The sequence below is a fragment of the Alosa alosa genome, chromosome 2 (assembly GCF_017589495.1).
Source record: "Alosa alosa isolate M-15738 ecotype Scorff River chromosome 2, AALO_Geno_1.1, whole genome shotgun sequence".
In the NCBI taxonomy this organism is placed as follows: Eukaryota; Metazoa; Chordata; class Actinopteri; order Clupeiformes; family Clupeidae; genus Alosa; species Alosa alosa.
Window position 1 is genome coordinate 22,296,365 of NC_063190.1, and position 18,627 is coordinate 22,314,991.

Genomic DNA, 18,627 nt, shown 5'->3' on the forward strand with positions numbered 1-18,627 from the left:
CTCCACACACACACACACACACACCTCACCCCCACATCCAGGCTGTTGTGGGAGAGAGAGATAGAGAGAGATGGTAGAAAGGTGGGTGATGGGGGGGGGAGTAAGCTCTCCCTGAGGAATGGACACTTGACACCGCGGGCGATCGCGCCATAACTGCTCTTCGCTGGCTGAAGGGAGTCTCATTGCGCAGGCAGAGCACAAGCAGCCGGCTCAGCAGCCTGGGTCTTAAGCACCCACCCCCACCCCACCCAGCCCCCCCTACACACACACCCTCCCGGCACCTTTCGAGCACCCGAACACACATACACACACACACACACACACACGCCTCTCCCCCTTGAGGATTTGTGTTGAAGCAGCCTGGTGGGAAAAGTCCATTCACTCTGTGGAACTGAATGGAAGTAGCTGTGTGCGCAAAGAGAGGGAGCCGCTGGACTCAGCATATGTTGCAGGACAAGGCATGTGGACCAGTAACAGGGTAGGTGTGTGTGTGTGTGTGTGTGTGTGTGTGTGTGTGTGTGTGTCAGTGTTGACAAAACACCGTTTGTGTTCCATTGTGCACTGAGCCTTCTAAGTCAAGGCGGGTCAGTTCGGAGAAGCGGGAGTGCTGACCGCGGCAGCTCCCACTGTGAGCGCGGCCACACGTGTCTAGTGTTTCTCTCTCTCTCGCTCTCTACCAACCGTTGCTGACACTCAATTCTGAAAAGGGCAAGTCTGTCAATCGGGGGGCCGAAATGCCTCATGGTGGTGCGTGTATTCATTCAGGCATAGCAGCGGAACTCAAATCACTTCTTTTTTTCCTCATCGGGGACATTTTTCTGACCGCTATTGTGCAGGAGCCATCTGGCTGCAGATTGAATGCCCTGCAGCATTGTGGGGCACCAGAGGATCCTGTAGCTTTTAGCCTCTCAAGTGCTACTCTTTCAGGCTAATCTTGTCTCTGTTAGACAGGAGGGGTGTGTGTGGGGGGGACACAAAGCAATCATTTCCAAAAGAGAGTCCATAGAAATCCCACTTTAGCAAAGTCCCCTTTTGGGGGCGTAAAACTATGTCACGTCCTCAAAGCCAGACATCCTAACTGTGCACCGAGGCTGCTGGAGGAATGAGTAATGAGCATGTGCGAATGCTGCTCATATTGCATCTGTCATTTGGTCCAGTGACAACAGGTGAGAGAGTGATGGGAGAAATCAGACCAGAGCCAGCAATGTCACAAGTCCTGAGCTGAGATTCTCTTCTAACTTTCCCACTGGCCCAAGTCCCACCGCAGGCATCCAATTCGGGCAGGTTCACCTGTCGCTCCCTTGCTGTTTGTATGGTGTGAATGTGCCATCGTGCACAGAAGTGGACACTTGGAAGTCGTGCCACACTAAGTGCCCGTGTTGTTTATGGCTCCGGGGAGCACCAGGCATGGGGGTGAAACTGGGCCGTGGTGGCGTTGCGGGCAGCAGCAGTCAGCAGAGGGGGGGGATTAGCGAGCTGCTGAGTGACACAGGACCTCTGGCCGGGAGGGGAGAGGTGGCACGCTGACGGACAAGTGCCCGCTGTGTGCGCGTCTCTCACCACCCACGGCCTCTCAGGAGGGACCTCAAAGCCGCGCGGTTTGTGTGTGTGTGAGTGTGTGAGTGTGTGTGTGTGTGTGTGTGTGTGTGTGTGTGTGTGTGTGTGTTCATCACACAGACACCTGTACTGAATGCCTGGCCCAATGGGTCTGTTGGCACTGGGGAGGGGTTTGGTACATTAACAGCCACTAGCTTTTAATGAGTGCAAATGGAGTTAGTGAGCTACACAAGTGCATAATGTCCTTGCTCTATAATTTGAGACTGTTGGAGACATCTGGCTTGTTTGTGCTTGGGTGTTTGTGTTTATGTATGCACGAGCCATACAGGCACGGAAAGAGATGCTTTCTTCATGACTCAGACAGATGCTCGCAGTGTGTGTGTGTGTGTGTGTGTGTGTATTGCACCGAGCTCTTTTTCAATAGGGTGTGAAAAACAAGGGCCAGGCCTCCGTTTGACTGCAGCTCGCACCTCTCTGTGCCGCTGGGAGGAATGTTGCCAGTTACCCTCAGACACAGCGGGGCAGATATGAGTACCCAGCGCCTGGCACGGACATCTGATAGGTGCAGGAGGTGTCAACCCCTAACCAACCCCCAGCACCCCACCCCCCACACACCCCGCATCCAAACACACACACACACGCATGTCAGCGCTCATCAGTGGCTTTCCTGGGCCCTCTACCCCTTAAGATTTTAAAGTCCTGTGTGCATCCCGGTGCTCAAGGAGAGAGGGCCCCTGTGGATTGTGGGATATGTGCACACTTCTGCCTCGCTCTGCCTGCTCTCTCTCTCTCTCTCTCTCTCTCTCTCTCTCTCTCTCTCTCTCTGTCTCTCTGTCTCTCTGTCTCTCTGTCTCTCACTCAAGAGCAGTGACGACGACATGGCCGCATGTGTCTGAGCCTGTCAGAGCCTTCTCCAGTTACCCTTCCTCTCTCGCCTGCACCCTCCCCAGGGCCCCAACCCCCACACACACACACACACACACACACACACCCCACCCCCAAAGGATATATAAAGATTTGCTCTCCGAAGGATGAGCGCTGTCCACACCGACAAGGGTGGAAATGGACACCGTGCTGAAAGCCGCCGGGACACCCGACCCAGACCAAATCGCCTCAATCAGCCGTAATCCACGCTACTCTCCCCACTGCTCTTTCTCTCCTCTCTCACTCTCTCTCTCTCTCTCTCTTTCATTCCTCCTCCCTCCCTCCATCTCACCATCTCTCGCCATCCCTATCTTGTTCCTCAGCATTAATGTCTGGCACGCTTGTGTTCTAAATGAACTTGGACACACATTAGCCATATTAAACACGATGACCCCTCCATGTTAAAACATGGTGACGCGAGTGCTAAAGACTCAGGTCCTAACAGGAGGAACCCGACACCTACACACACACCTACACACATAAGCACACACAGCGCAGTGAACACTCCCTATTTGGTGGAAAGGACAAGGATAGGCACCACAGGTGTGAGAGGATTTTGTGTGTGTGTGTGTTCTCACATGCTTGCCTGTGTGTGTGTGTGTGTGTGTGTGTGTGTGTGTGTGTGTGTGTGTGTGAGCCCTGGGGGACCTGTGAGGGGCAGAGTGTCTGTCAGAAGGGCTTAGGAAAACATTCTCGGTGCTAATCACAGCAATTACCAAAGATTGGCTGCCTTTTACAGGGAGAGCTGTGTCACAACCTCAGCCATCTGTGGAAGAAGAGCTTCAGTCAAGCATACAGCGACTGCCAACCCACACAACACACACACACATACACATACACATCCAAGCACACTCACTGAAGGACTTTCTCTCTCTCACACACACACACCCACATTTGAAGGCACACAAGCAAAGACATCCTTGAGGTGTGTCATATCTTTCCACACACACACACACACACACATATACACAAACACTCATAAGACCCTTGAGTTGTGTCCTATCTGTTTCCTGTGGGGGCGATGATGTAGGTGATGATAGTTTCAGCCTCAAATGTGGCCTTATCGCCCTTTGCCACAGTTCCTGCTGGAAGTGCTATGCGTGCATTCACTGCGCGATCGGCGCGTCTCTGCCCTCAGCCACTACAGCATAACTCACTGTTTCCAAAATCCCCGCTCTGGACGATACACACACACACACACACACACAGAGTTATAAATACACATGAAGACACATAATCATTTGCACTTGGGCAAACGCATTCCCTGAATGGCGGGGCTGTTGGCTTTTATTTCTGTTTAGCTGTTGCTCCCTGAGCTCAGTATAAATGAACACCCCCCCCGAACCCCCCACACCCCATGGCACCCTGGGATAGCTGGAGGTGTAACAGGCACCGGAACATTCCCAGGTTGAGCAGCCTGCTGACATGAGGGACCACACAGGAGCTAGGTCACTCTCTGTCAGCGTCATCACCTACACGCCACTGCAGATTACGCTCATGCTAGAAGGCCTCCGAGTGTTTGTGTGTGTGATGTGTGTGTGTGTGTGTATGTGTGTGTGTGTGGCTCACAATGCCCTCACACGCATCACACAAGAGACCTACTAAGGTATAAGTGAGTGTGCCTGTGTGATCTCACTGGTGTTGCTGTAGTACTGGTGGTACTCATTTCAGCTGTCTGCACCGTGTATGTGTTTGACGTGTGTGTGTGTGTGAGAGCAGGTGTGGGTTTATTTTGGCACCCATGGCATGACCTAATGTCTTTCCTGATTAGGTCCACACACACACACACACACACAGTTTGCTGCAGGGACCGGCGTGTAAACACCCCCAGAGCTTGTTTATGATGTCGGGAACATATTACGGTGGCCTATATAACTTTATAGCATGTGGTTTGAGTGAGCTCGGTGTAAAAAGAACAGCTGTAAAATTTGAGCTGAATTTTAATTCTGGAAGTTATTTCAGTTCATCTCTGTTCGGTTCCATGAGTGGAAACGAGTCTGGTGTAATCTAGTCTCGCTGGCAGTGCTGCAGCCGAGGGGAATGATTGACACAGTGCTTGTGTTTTTATGGGAATATGTGTCTGGGTGTGGGGGGGTGGAGTCGTATAGGCAGGCCTCTGTTCTCTAGGGGGGAGAGACAGAGCTGAACCCAAGGCATCTGCATCAATACATGTTCTACCGGCAGTGGCATGAAGATGCATGCACACACACACACACACACACACACAAACATTCTCTGCTGGACATGCCACCTCTCCTGAAGCACTGCAGCACTGCCTGTCCGATGTGAGCTCCAGGAGCTCCGTATCATCACCCAGCCGCGGCACCCCAGCAGCCCCACACACAGGCACCCAGAGACGGGCAGGGAGCAGCGAGGACCAGCCTGACCACCAGGCTCCCATGGGACTAGGCCAGCAGGACCCCTCCAGTGTGGACTGTGTAGACATTCTCACTGGGGCCCAGTGCCAATGCTAGACTTGCATTAGACGTTTGACAGGCAGGCGGAAAATATGACTCATTCTTTTCAGTAATTCTTGTTATTATGTTAGGCTAACCCTAGACTCCTTGCGTTTGTTATCTGTATTTGTTTGGCCAGCCAGATGAATGAATAAAAGTGTAATGTCTTAAACAACAAGATTTGTATGATGCCTGGGGATACGCTAGTTATTATACCATTGCAATTATGCCACTGTTGCAGCAGTAGAGGCCTTGGTATTTTTCCCTCCACAGTCCTTTAATGGTGAAATGGAGAATGGAGGGTGTGTGTGTGTGTGTGCGTGTGTGTGTGTGTGTGTGTGATGGGGAGAGGTGATGTGATATGCCAGGTTGATGGCTGCCAGGGCAAGCATGGCTGCGGATGAAAGTTTTAGTGCGTGATTCAGCTGTGTTTGATGATCTTTATCTTTTATTCCCCCTGGAAAGAATGAGTATAAATCTCTTAGTCTCTGCCCCTCTCTCACTCTTGAGTCTCTGTCACTCCTCAACTCTTTCCAACATTCCTATTTTGGCAGGAACAAATATGTAAATCTGTCAATCTATTTTTCTTCTCTGTACGCCTGTCTATATCAATCTCTCAATCTCCTCATCTCGTTCCCTTTCTTTTTCCCTCTCTCTATCTCTCTCTCTCTCTCTCTCTCTCACTCCCTCTGTGTGTGTCTGTCTCTCTGTGTGACCCTATCTGTTGCTTCCTGGCTGATTGTAATGAGTGTTTACACAGCTCTGCGCTTGTGAAATGGAATTGGTCTGGGGAGCGAGCGTGCCCCCCATACTATCCCACCCCCTGTAGCCTTTAATTGATTGGACTTGGGCAAACAGCAGGGCTTTTCCTCTCTCATTTGTCTGCCTTTTTGAAGAGAGGGAGAGGGGAGAGAGAGAGGAGAGGGAGAGATGGTGAGGGGAAGATAAGTCTGCACACAAGCACACACCATTTCCTGACAGAGTAATTGGAAAAGAGGTGAAGGGAGGAATACATAGAGAGAGCTGAGATGAGAGAGAAAATGGTGACAATGCTGAAAATGAAAGCTCTCTGTGTGTGTGTGTGTGTGTGTGTGTGTGTGTGTGTGTGTGTGTGTGTGTGTGTGTGTGTGTGTTTCCGTTTCCCTGGTCGTTTGCCGGCAGGAGGTCGTAGGGATCACGCTGGCGGCGAACTGTCGCCATTTGGCCGTGAAACAGGCGAAAAGTGATCTGTTTTCCCAGCGGCCGTGACTCGGGCAGAATGTGCCGGCGGTAACGAGAGAGACAGAGAGCAAGAGAGAGAGATCGCCATGCCTCCTCAGACCCCCGTCAGCTGTGACAGACAGCTGGGCTCGAGCCTGTCAGCACCTCGCCACGGGCGGGCTTTATTTTCCATGACTATGAACTCCCACTCACACACACACACACACATACACACACACACACACACACACACACACACACACACACACACACACACACACACACACACACACACACACACACACACATACACACAACAGTTTGCTCATCAAGGCCTCAGCTGAAAGTGGAGCGTCATCTGCTGGTGGACTTCAGCACCATCCTTGCCCCCAGGAGAGGAGAGAAGAGAAGATGGAGACACTGTGGCTCCAACGGGTGCAGGTGCATCCTTAACCTCCATCACCTCCTCCACCTCCTCCACCTCTGCAGCCCTTTCTGGGGCATTACCTGTGGTTGCATCAGCCGTTGCTCCACACAAGGCTAGCCCTGTCTGGCTGCTGATTCAAAACACTGGCTGCCGGGCATCGCCTCGTTGCTGTTAAGAATAGCCGTGGCTTGGGGGTTAATGACCCAAGACACTGTGTGTTTGTGTAGGAGAGAGAGAGAGTGTGTGTGTGAGAGAGAGAGAGAGTTCCCCTGTGCACCTGAGTCTAAGATGTATGTGTGTTGTCTTGGTGACCACAGATGCTTTCTTGCACCCATGGTTTCTCTCACTCTCTGAGGAGTGAGTGTGTGTATGATTAGGGTTGTGTGGGAATAATGTGTTGACCAAGGAACTGTGTGGAACTGTGTGTGGGTGGGTGTGAGATCTGTGTATGGTACTGTGAATCTCCCTAAGGCGCCTCAGGGATCCAACAAAGCAGAAGCTTTATTTATGAAATACGCTTACCACACGTACATTAAAGATTAGTCTAGTAGAGGGAAATTACGAGGCACTCTGAGAAATTACATCACTTTTATTTCTCTCTAATGCAGCCCAGGAATGTCTGGTTGTGTTTGTTCATTTGTGGCATTGTTTTTCTTCACCTGAGCCATAATGTCCAAAGGAGGCCCAGATCCCCAGCCTAGGCACTCTGTTGTCAGCAATACAAAGCTGGGGACTATCATCTCTGTGGGGCTTCCTGGGAGGCCAGGGCTGTGGAGATGTGGAGGTTGAGACCTCACAGCTACTTGCATCAAGCACCCTGACACACACACACACACACACACACAAATACACACTCAGGGTCGGGGGTCAGTTGTGCTAGAGGTGGCGGCCTACGAGGTGATCAGTAACCCGCAGGCGCTGTGATCTGACAGACAGGATTTAAACACACTTTCACCTTTCAACTGATGGTGTTGTGGTTATTTTAGGGGATTGTATGTGTGTGTGTGAGAGTGTGAGTGAGGAATGGGATACTCTGAAGGCCTGAAGCTCCATAAATCTGTCAGGATGTCTCCAGGCTGAAAGACCGCTGCATTCCTACAGGCACTTGGCAACCCATCCAGAAGAGGAGGGGGGTTGAGAACTGGGAGATAAAAAGAATTTGCAGGTTAGCTGAAAAAGAGAAGAGCATCTGAGCTGGAGCTTATGAGAGTGTTTTTTAATTAGAGTTAATGTGTGTGTGTGTGTGTGTGTGTGTGTGTGTGTGTGTGTGTGTGTGTGTACTGTATGTTTAACAGAAGGAGTCTTGATTAAGCAAGGGAGGATTATCATTAGTAATCCCAGCAATCACCACATCAGCATTATCTCAAATAAGATCTCCCCTCTTATTTGCTCATGCCCCTCTATCTCTCCCTCTTTCCCTTTCTCTCTCTCTCTCTCTCTCTCTCTCTCTCTCTCTCTCTCTCTCTCTCTCTCTCTCTCTCTGTCAGATTTTCAGTCATTCTGACCACTGTCAGAGCCTGTCGAGCCGCACCACAGTAATTCCTTGCGCCTGACTCTAGTAAACATTCTTCCTTTTCCAATTACACACTTCATCACCTCCCTACATCCTCCAATCTCCCACAAAATGCCATTTCATTTTGGGGGGGTTAAGAATAGCAAGAAATGGCTTAGACCCATGCATGCGCTGAATTTCTAGTAGCTCAACCCCCCCTCATCCACCCCCCCACCCCCTCATTCTGCACTTTAGACGTTTTTTGTCGCATCGCATATCAGATCAATTATGCGAGCCAGTGAATTTGCCGCGTACGTGTCCACGGAACATTGGTAATGAATTTTTCTGCAAGGGCTCAAGCCTCCATTTTGGTGTCGCGGCGGCTCTGTTTGTTACACTTTTTTTCCCCCGCCACTGCGTTTAGCTCTCGCCCGTTGACGCCGGGCGCTACAGTGGCAGCCGGGGCCAAAATGGGGGAAAAGCTGCCTTTTCTGAGCCAGAGCGCAACGCTGCATGGGGTTATTATCAAACAGGATTATTGCGAGCAGTCAGATGAGCTGGCAGCCACTGGCATGGGGAGGGGGGAGGGGGGGGGTGATGATGAGAGATGTGCCAGGGCAGTGGCGTGCTAAGCTCCTCCGAGGCCCTGGCATCGGCACACGCCATGACCACTGTCCTTCTGTCGGCACAGTGCACACCCACCCCCGAGCCAGCATGCCATTTTCCATCTGCATCAGAAGCACCAGCGCTAGTCTGTCTGTCCTGCGCCAGCAGAGCAGAGACTTCTGTTTCTCTGTTTTATCACCGTCATTATTATTTTATGTGTTTTCATTTTCTTGTTCTTTTTCTTTTAGAGGCCTTAATTGTGCGGAGGGAAAAAGCTGGTTTCAATTTACGGACGAGGAGACAGTATTCACACAAGACATATTCTGTGTGATGCTGTGATGTAAAAGATGCAGAAGTTCTCATAGTGTTTGAAGTGAATCATTATCACACCTGTTCTTTCTCTCCCTCTCTCTCTCTCCCTCTCTCTCTCTCTCTCTCTCTCCCTCTCTCTCTCTCTCTCCCTCTCTCTCTCTCTTCCTGTCGGGAGAGTGTCCTGGAGGCTCTGTATTGTGGTGGTGCTTCTTTGAGGTTTGCTGATGTTCAGGTTGTTTTTGAGGCGGACGGCTCCTTGTGATCAAGGTTTTCCACACTCTGTTATCAGTATTTATCAGTATTTACATGAATCACACAGGCAAAGACACAACACACACACACACACACACACACACAAACACACAAACAAACATACTTATTTACATACTCAGGTCTACGTATTCTTCCATTTCAGTACAAACAAAGCGGTGTCCATGGAAGCCATTTTAAATCCAAAACAGCAGCCTTGTTTTTGTTGTGTTAGGAGCGGCAGGCCGATGTTGAGGCACCCGTACTCGTTTCCAGGGATCAAGGCGCGCTGACAAATTAACCCTCATGGGAGGAGGAGGGGAGAGGAGGAGCAGCTCTCATGTCTAACACCTCAGCCTGGCCCTCGAGGCTTCATTAAAGAAAAATAGACTTTACCTGTCTCTACCTCCCTCCCTCCCTCCCATCTCTCTCTCTCTCTCACCCTCCCTCTCTTTCTCTATCTCTCTCTCTTTCTTTCACTCTCTCTCTCTCTCGCTTGGTGTTTGCACATTTGGAAAACAACCTCCAGCATGAGCAGCAGTGGGTGGGTGGAGATGGGTGGGAGAGATGCTGCTGCTGCTGCTGCTGGTGGTGGTGGTGGTGGTGCTGCTGCCTGCCCAGTGTCTACCCACCCCCCACCCACCCGCCCGCCTGCCTTCACTTCCCTCCCCCGCCGTTCTGTTTATTAAGCACTGGATGTCTTCCATGAGGGACGGCTGGCTGCCAGAGACCCAGCGGTGCCCGCCCGCCTCTCTCCGCCTCTCTCCGCCACAGCGTGTGAGCGCCGGGAGGTGTCCGTGGGAGAGGGAGCGAGTGGGCATCTGCCCTCGACTGGGGGGGTGCACTTTCTGACTGGGGGCAAAAACAAGAGAGAGAATGACTGAGTGAGAGAGAGAAAGAAAGCATGTCAGTCCAAATGGGATGACCAGAGTGAGCTGACAGGGTTTTAATGAGTCATTCAGCTCCATCTTTTCAAATCTGATGGGAGCTCAATTGCTGCCACTGCCTCTGCTGCCGCCGGCTCGTTTGCTGGCCCAGGAACAGCTTGGAGGGCACCCTACTCAGTTAGAGTTCAACTGTGTGCCTGTGTGTGTGTGTGTGTGTGTGTGTGTGTGTGTGTGTGTGTGTGTGTCTCTCTCTCTCTCTCTCTCTCTCTCTCTCTCTCTCTCTCTCTCTCTCTCTCTCTCTCTCTCTGTGTCTGTGTGTGCCTCTCTCCGTGTGCCTTTGTGTCTCTGTGTGTGTATATCTGTGTGTGTGTGTGTGACTAGGTCCTCAGTGACAGAGGATGAGTGAGAGCAGAGCCAGACTTCCTAATGTGAAACTGCTAACAGCTCCTCAGCCTCTGGGAGGAATGTTACCCCCCAGTCCAATGATGGATTTATATTGTGGCAGGATCTGCAGTACAGTGTGTGTGTGTGTCCGTGTGTGTGTGTGTGTGTGTGTGCTAGTGTGTGATGTTCAGTCCATGTTTTCATCTGCCCCTCTCTCAGGGTGACAGATGTCGGACATAATGACACGCCCGGTGGGGCTGCTCTTGGCTCACAGGGTATTGATCATGCTCTGCCCAGAGGGGGGCCTTTACTGTTCCTTAATGATGGCATATCACACACACACACACACACACACACACACATACACACACACACACACACATACACACATATGCCTGAATCCCAAGTGGTCTTTAGCGCAGCGCGGCACAGCCTGTCCCTCTCCACGCTCCCCTGGGAGCAGCTGCCTAGAGGCCCTGGGAGGCCCCGGGGCCCATCATGTGGGCTTAACCATCCATAACAGTCCCGCCATAACAGCCCACTCCCAGAGCCTGCCTGGGGAGCCTGCTCCAATCAACAGTTTTAGCTCAGCCTCTGTGTGTGTGTGTGTGTGTGTGTGTGTGTGTGTGTGTGTGTGTGTGTGTGTGCGTGCTTGCGCGTGCGTGCGTGCGTATGTGTGTCCCTGGAGGATTAGCGATAGGAGTTGATTACAGGTTATATATGCGCTGTCATCTCCCCAGAGCTGCCTGGGTTTCTGCGAAATTGAGCCCACTCTCAGGGGAGATGATGGCTAACCCAGACCACCTCCTTTCACACACACACACACACACACACACACACATAAATACACACATGGATACATGTATGCAGACACACACAGATAAAGAGGTGCAGTCCCCTACCAACAAAAAAGTTGCCTCAGAAAACAATGAGAAAACATGGACTTTATTGAATTGTTGAAATACAGTCTCATCAACATTCACGCACACAGCCACACATACACACATGCACACACACACACACACATGGCTGTTTTAAATGGAATGAATGTGGTGTCTATGGACTGGTGAGGGCAGGCTCCAGATGTCCACTCAGCATGATGCATTGTGGGTAACGTGGTCACAGTCCCCTCTAATGCCCCTAAGTAATGTCTCGCGTTGTTGGGCCCCATGTCATTCTCAGCAACCTGTCCCTGACCCCCAGCACTCTGCCAGGACACTCTCTGTGGTGGCCATGTTCGGACACACACACACACACACACACACACACACACACGACATACACACTTGCACACGCTCTCTGCATACACATTAACTCGTTCCTCGCTGTCGTGTCCCCAGTTGTGCCTGCTCCCCGCACAGATGCTGTCGAGATTGTCATGTTAAGACACACACACACACACACACACACACACACACACACACACACACACACACACTCTGATCACTCACCAGTCTGCTGCATCTGTGTGATGTCTCCCAGCCTGTGAAAATAAAAACAGCACAACAAAACAGGCGCCTTTTGAAGTTCTGAATAGCATTTCTAGGTCAGCGGCAGACACACCGACGAGTCGGCAGAGAGCCTCGTCTTAGCCAAATGCCACGTCAAGTTGGCAGGTTGGCACAGGCTCCGGCGGATACCCGCCGCGCGTCCGTTTGTTCTCGCCTCTGACGGTGGCCTCTCGCTCTGTTCAACACAGCCAGCGTTTGTTTACTCTTTGTTTACTCCACGGCGTGTTTTAATTTACCCGTCTGGTATGTGTGTGTGTGTGTGTTTGTGTGTGTGTGTGTGCCTTTGTGTGTGTGTGTGTGCCTTTGTTGTTTGCTTGTCATGTCAGGGGCGCTGTGCTTTGGCAGACAGACTTGTGTTGCTCTCTCTCTCTCTCTCACCCTGGTCCTCGTCACTCAGATGTCAGATATTGAGTTTTCGGTCGCGCAGGCCTCCGCCAATGTTCCTCTTTAGATGTGTCAGGAGCACTTCTCGTCTCCTCTCTTCTCGTCTCTTGTGCGTGGGGCGGCCTGCCAGCGGTGCTTGTCTTGCGTCCTGTGCTCCTGTGGTTTTAGAAGCAAAGTGTCCCTCTGAAGGCTGTGACAGCTGGGTCCAGCGCTGCAGAGCAAGCTGTCAGGGTGGCTCCACAGCCATGACAGTGACATGGTGATGGGTGGCGTCTTCACTGGTCTCCTATGCTGACTGTGCTAACACGCTCTCTCTCTCTCTCTCTCTCTCTCAGTACAGTAAAAATGAATGGTAGGAGGATGTAAGCCTTGTGACTGAGGTTTATTGTTTGGAGATCATACTGATGTAAGAACATGTGACAAGGGTTGAAAAAATGAGTTTTAAACCTCTCTCTCTGTCTCTCTGTCTCTGTCCGTCTCTGTCCAGGTCCAGATTTTGGTGTTGACCCGCTCCCCACCAATGCCAGCCAGGAGCTGCGAGGCCTTGGCGTGCCCAAAGTGTCAGGCCTAGAGCGCAGCCAGGAGAAGAGCCAGGACAGCGGCCGCGAGCAGCCCCCGCCGCCCCCCACGCCCGCCCCTGTGCCCGCCGCCAACGGCACCCCCAAGCCGTTCAAGCCGCCCGCGTCGGCGCCCGCACCCTCTCACCCCCACTCGCACCCCTTCCAGCCTCCTCTGGTGCCCGTGCGGCCCCTGGGGCAGCCCGCTTCGACGCCGGCCACCCCTTGCTCGGCTGCCGCCCCTGCCCAGATCCAGCATCTGCAGCCCCAATATCACCACCTCCACCACAACCACAACCACCACCACCACCACCACCTCCTCCAGCAGCAGCAGCAGGCAGCGGCCCGTCCGTCGTTGCCCCGGAGACCCCCACCCCCTCCGGCGCCCTCCCCGCCCGCCACCCTGCCTCTCGCCCAGGGTCCCGAGCCGCCCCAGGCAGCGCCACCGCGGCCACCCCAGCTCCCCGAGCTCCCGCCAGCGCACCCCGCGCACGCGCATTCGCGCCCACCGCCCACGCCAGGCCCCCAGAGCCACCCGCCCTCGCCGGCTCTGCCCGGCCACCAGAGACCACCCTCGCGCTGCCAACCGCGGGCACTGCCCTCCTACGGCAGCAGCCTGAGTCTCAACGGCCTGAGGTAAATAAACATTTAAATATAACAGACTATTTACTATAAATAAATAATAAATACACATTGAAAAATAATAAATAAATAGACATTCATAAATAAATAAACATTTAAAATCAAATAGTAAATAATTATTTACAGAGATGGAAACTGTTTCTCCACCATGTTACTACAGCATTGCAGCAAGTGCAGCTAAGCTCTGGGGTGTGTGTTTGAGGCCGTGAGCATGATGCATGAGGTCCAGCAGCTGTTAAACACTGAGGAGTTTCATTAGCATTGCAAAATAGGGCATTTGGCTCTGGTGGAGGTCTACATATACACATACACATACATATTAAACATACGCACTCGTGCTATACATACACAGTGCACAGTTCTGAGTGTGTGCATACAGTCTACAGTGCTTTGACATGCTGCCAGGGTTCAGTGGAGCACTGATTCAGTGTCTGCACACACACTGACATGGATACAGTTGCTTATGAGTTGCCATGCGCACATGGCATTCAGTGTGAATAATCATGTGACAGCTGTAAGACGTGGCTGAAGAAACAGCTCCAAGAGTCCCGGGGAGAAGCGGTCCAGGAACAAAGGCCTGTTCAGCTCTCAGCTCTCCTCCCCCACCACACACGCACACACACACACACACACACAAGCACACACACACTCCCCTCCCATACACAACTCACTCTCTCCAGATGCTACTGAACCAAAGCAAAACAGCTCCACGTCCACAGCTGGACAGTAGGCACACAGGCAGACAGGCGACCAGTGTCCAAGCCCACACAGGCTATCATGTTCAGAGGGGCTTTTTAGCTCTTAGAGTTTGCCAGGGTGTGTCAGCAGCAGTTGGTATTCGTGTTGAAGCCTGTGTTATTCTCTGGGGCCCAATGTCTTCAGAGGGTGGTGTTAGAGTTGTGAAGGATGCTGTCAGCCAACTTGTGTGGATTGAGTGGTGTATTATTGAGCTGAGCTGTGTCACATTTGTGTATTACAGTTAGGCTTGTGTAGCTGTAAACCTTGTGCCTCTGTGCAACATGTGTGGCTTTAATTTCTCGATGAATCTTGTGGTGTCAGATTTTCTACAGATATGAATTTGAAACTGTGGATGAGGCTAATGGTTTCTCTCTCTCTCTCTCTCTCTCTCTCTCTCTCTCTCTCTCTCTCTCTCTCTCTCTCTCTCTCTCTCTCTCTCTCTCTCTCTCTCTCTCTCTCTGTCCTCTCCAGCAGTCGTAGCAGTACTCCGGGGTCCAAGTCCCAGAGCGGGCCGCCTCCTCCTCCTCCGGCCCCTGCAGCGCCCCCTGCCCCTCACCTGCCCCCCTCGCACCCGTCGGCCCCCGCTGGCGCCGGCTCGTCCTTCCCGCTGCCCCTGCCCCCGGCCAACCCCGCCGCCGCGGCCCACGCCTTCCCCGCGCCCCACCCTCACCACCCCAGCATGTTCGCGCCCCCCGCCGCCCTGCCCCCACCTCCTCCACTGACCTCCAACACCCTGCCCGCGCCCGGACACCCCGCGGCCGCCAGCGCCTACTCAGGTACCTGCCTACCCATGATGCACCACGCCAACATCGAACAGACACACACACACTCCTCTCCTCTGGCCATGCTTCTGTTATCCTCTCTCTTTTTGTCGTTATTTTTTTCTCTCTCTCTTTTCTTCTCTGGACTCGTCTCTTGTCTGTTATCTGCTCTGCTGGCCTCTCCTCCTCTGCTGTCATGGCACTCAAAGTCAAATAACTGTAGGGCACAGATACAGTCTGCCTGAAAGCTATTAGGGTGTGTGTGTGTGTGTGTGTGTGTGTGTGTGTGTTTTGTGTGTGTATGTGTGTGTGTGTGTGTGTGTGTGTGTGTGTGGGTGTGTGTGTGTGCACATATGTGAGATGTATGTGCTATTTCTTTGATAATGTTTTACCTGCAATTGAACACTATCTGTAAAACTGGAAAGGCTGTGAAATGATAAACTACCAAGCTGAGCTGAACATGTCCTATTTGAGAGATATTGACAATGAGTGGGACAGAAGTGCAGTAATGTAATACCTTTGAAAAGTGCTTAAGCAAATGCTAAACCTCCCTCTCTTTTTCTCCCTCCCTCTCTCCCTCCCTCACCTTCTCTCTCTCTCTCTCTCTCTCCTCCTCTCTCTCTCCGTCCTCACAGAGCAAGACCTGCTGAGACAGGAGCTGAACACTCGCTTCCTGGCCTCGCAGAGTGCCGACCGCGGCGCCTCCCTGGGCCCGCCACCGTACCTGCGCACCGAGTTCCACCAGCACCAACACCAGCACCAGCACCAGCACCAGCACACGCACCAACACACACACCAGCACACCTTCACGCCGTTCCCCCACCCGGCCATCATGCCCACGCCTGCACCGCCCATGGTGCGTACCCCAGCCAGAAATGTGAGGATAAGTAGAACACAACTCCAAAAAATCAACCGAAAACAAACAAACTAACAAACAAAGGTGGGGTGAGTGGGAAGTGGAGGAGGGGAGGTTAGATTATTTGATTTATTTCTATTTATTAATGTAATTATTTATTTAAGTATTGTTGTCCAGTTATAAGTGATGGCTAGCGCTGGTCAGTCATGCAGAGTAAGGCAATGGGAGGAGGGTATATGTGAGCATAAAGTCTCTCATCTGACTGTTAGAATGCCTAGCAGGCCATATCCTTAGGTGCTAATGCGTAAGCTAGCTTCTTTTTACAGACAAGAGCCAGACTACTTTTTCCCATAAGCCATTCATCTTCATGCACATTACATATATGTACTTAGTGTTAAGTTTGCTAGTCTGTGTAGCACAAAATGAGCCATCCAAGAGTGTGTCAGAGTTGCTTACATTTTTCCACACATTGGAAGAGAATGTAGATCACTTCTTCCAACCGCTGACACTCCACAGGCCACCTCATTTTGGGCTCGTGGAGACTGAGGTTTATTTTTCTTTTTGAAGGGAACTATGTAGAATAAGAATCATTTATTGCTTATTTCTTAAACAGGAAAGGGCGAATCAGGAAAAGTTCTGTTTCTGATCAAATTCAATTGAATTAAATACAGTTGAATAATTATAGGATGGATTTGGATTGCTTTGGGAACAGCAAATGTGTGGGGGTTCCTTTTGATGTGGTGTGTGGATTTTCTACATGGATTATTGTTGTACGAGTGTTTTGAGCATGTTAAATCTGTGTGTGTGTGTGTGTGTGTGTGTGTGTGTGTGTCTAAGCTTGCTTTGTGATGGAGAATTTGAGGAGACATGTCTCGTGTTGGTTGGTTGAGGTTTTCGGTCACTTGAGTAAAGCAGGTCTCTCTCTCTCTCTGTGGCTGGCTCCCAACCGTCCCCAGGCAGCTCCAGCTCACCACAGCTCCCCAGACAGGCGCCGAGTGTGGCGCAGACCCGGCCCACGTCCACGCCAACACCGGGCCGGGTCAGACCCACTGCACAGCCTCTCCCAGGCCATCTGGGATGGTGCTTTTCTTCACTTGTGTTTTCTCTGGCTCAGTCATTTGCCATCCTCGCCCCTCTTAATGCGGTCTGCGATCTCTCGCACGCTCGCTCGCTCAGTCTCCCTTAGAGAGCCGGCCGGGCAGTGACCGCTCCCGAGCCGTGGGTCTCAATTTCAGCGTGGCGAGAGAGAGTTTGGAGAACTCATACGAGTTTATCCCTTCTGGCTCTAATGACATCACTGACTTAAGCAAGACGATGGGTTCGCGTTACTTGAGCAAGGACTTTGGGCTGGCAGCGTGCAGTTCATCCGAGGCCCGACAGCTTTAGCAGACACACACACACACTCACACACACACATAACACACACACACACACACACACACATTCCCTTACCACACACAAACACACACTGTTTCTCTTTAACACACACACACGCACACACACACATGTATACTTCCTTACACAAACACAATCTGTTTCTCCTTCACATCAGCACACACACACACCACACACACTCATTCGCTCGCACGCACATTCTCACCCTCAGGTCTCCCGTGCACTGTGTGAACTCATTGACTCGAGACGCTTTGACATCTAATGAGGGCATAAAAACCCTTACCCAGAGAACCACAGTGCCGTCGCCACAAGAGCAGGGAAACAGATCTCCCTGGCCACGGCTTAGATTACTCTCAGGGCCCAAATGCGTCAAATTAACGAAGGACCTGGAAGTGTTCTGAAGCAGAGCCGCGGCTGTAGTACACGGGTCACCACAATATCGGCGCGGGCCGAGTGAGCAAAATGAGCCATGGAAGTTTCACCACTAATGAGACCAACAGAGGGGCATCATGTCGAGTTCCCCAGAATGGCAAATAAACCACCAGATGTGGGGTTGAAATGGGTTTTAGCTTTGATGTTTGGTTGGCAGATACACGGACACACACACGCACACACACGCACGCACGCACACTTGCGTAGGAACTGGCGATTTATTTGCTCTATATTGCTTGTGGCGTACACCAACAGGGCCAGATTGATTTGTGTTTCAGTGTGAATGTGTTGAGCAGAAGCTCGCCAAGTGTCTCATCCAATAGAAAGAGAGGAAAAGGGAAAAGAAAGTGTGCCTCTGGGGAGCTTAACCCTTAAAGGTGTAGGTTTTTGAACGTTCTAAGTTCCGCAACAATTGAAGGTTCTAAAATTCTATGTTGAATTCAATGAACCCAGATATTCTTTAGAACGTTCATTTCTCAACATTCCCGTCACACCGGTGGGACGGTACTCCTTTAAGGGTTAAAGGGGGGGGAACAGGAAAAAAGAAAGGGCTTTTGTCTCGCCACTCCCATGCGCTCGTGTGTCTGAGCTCTGTCTGTTTCATTCCTTTCACAGTTTGACAAATACCCGACTAAAGTCGACCCCTTCTACCGACACAGCGTGAGTTCCCGCTCCGTCTATCTGTTTTTGGTCATGTAGCTAACGCGCCCCCCTCCAACCCCATCCACCCTCCACCCCATCCCCATCCCCACCCTCATCCCGTCTGCCCTCCTGCCTCTGGCTGTTTGTTTGTCTGTGGCTGCTTCGTCCTTTTCCATCCTTGCTCTCCATCAACACAATGTTACAGTACTGTTTTG

General features: G+C 51.7%; 1 protein-coding gene across 1 annotated transcript in view; it reads left to right on the top strand.

Annotated features, from left to right (window-relative positions):
* auts2a (activator of transcription and developmental regulator AUTS2 a) overlaps nucleotides 1-18,627 on the top strand; it is a 346,312-nt gene that overhangs the window by 316,449 nt on the left and 11,236 nt on the right. Inside the window, 4 exon segments of the mRNA XM_048233695.1 lie at nucleotides 12,877-13,582; nucleotides 14,798-15,102; nucleotides 15,723-15,964; nucleotides 18,386-18,430. Coding sequence (XP_048089652.1) covers nucleotides 12,877-13,582; nucleotides 14,798-15,102; nucleotides 15,723-15,964; nucleotides 18,386-18,430 — 1,298 coding nt within the window.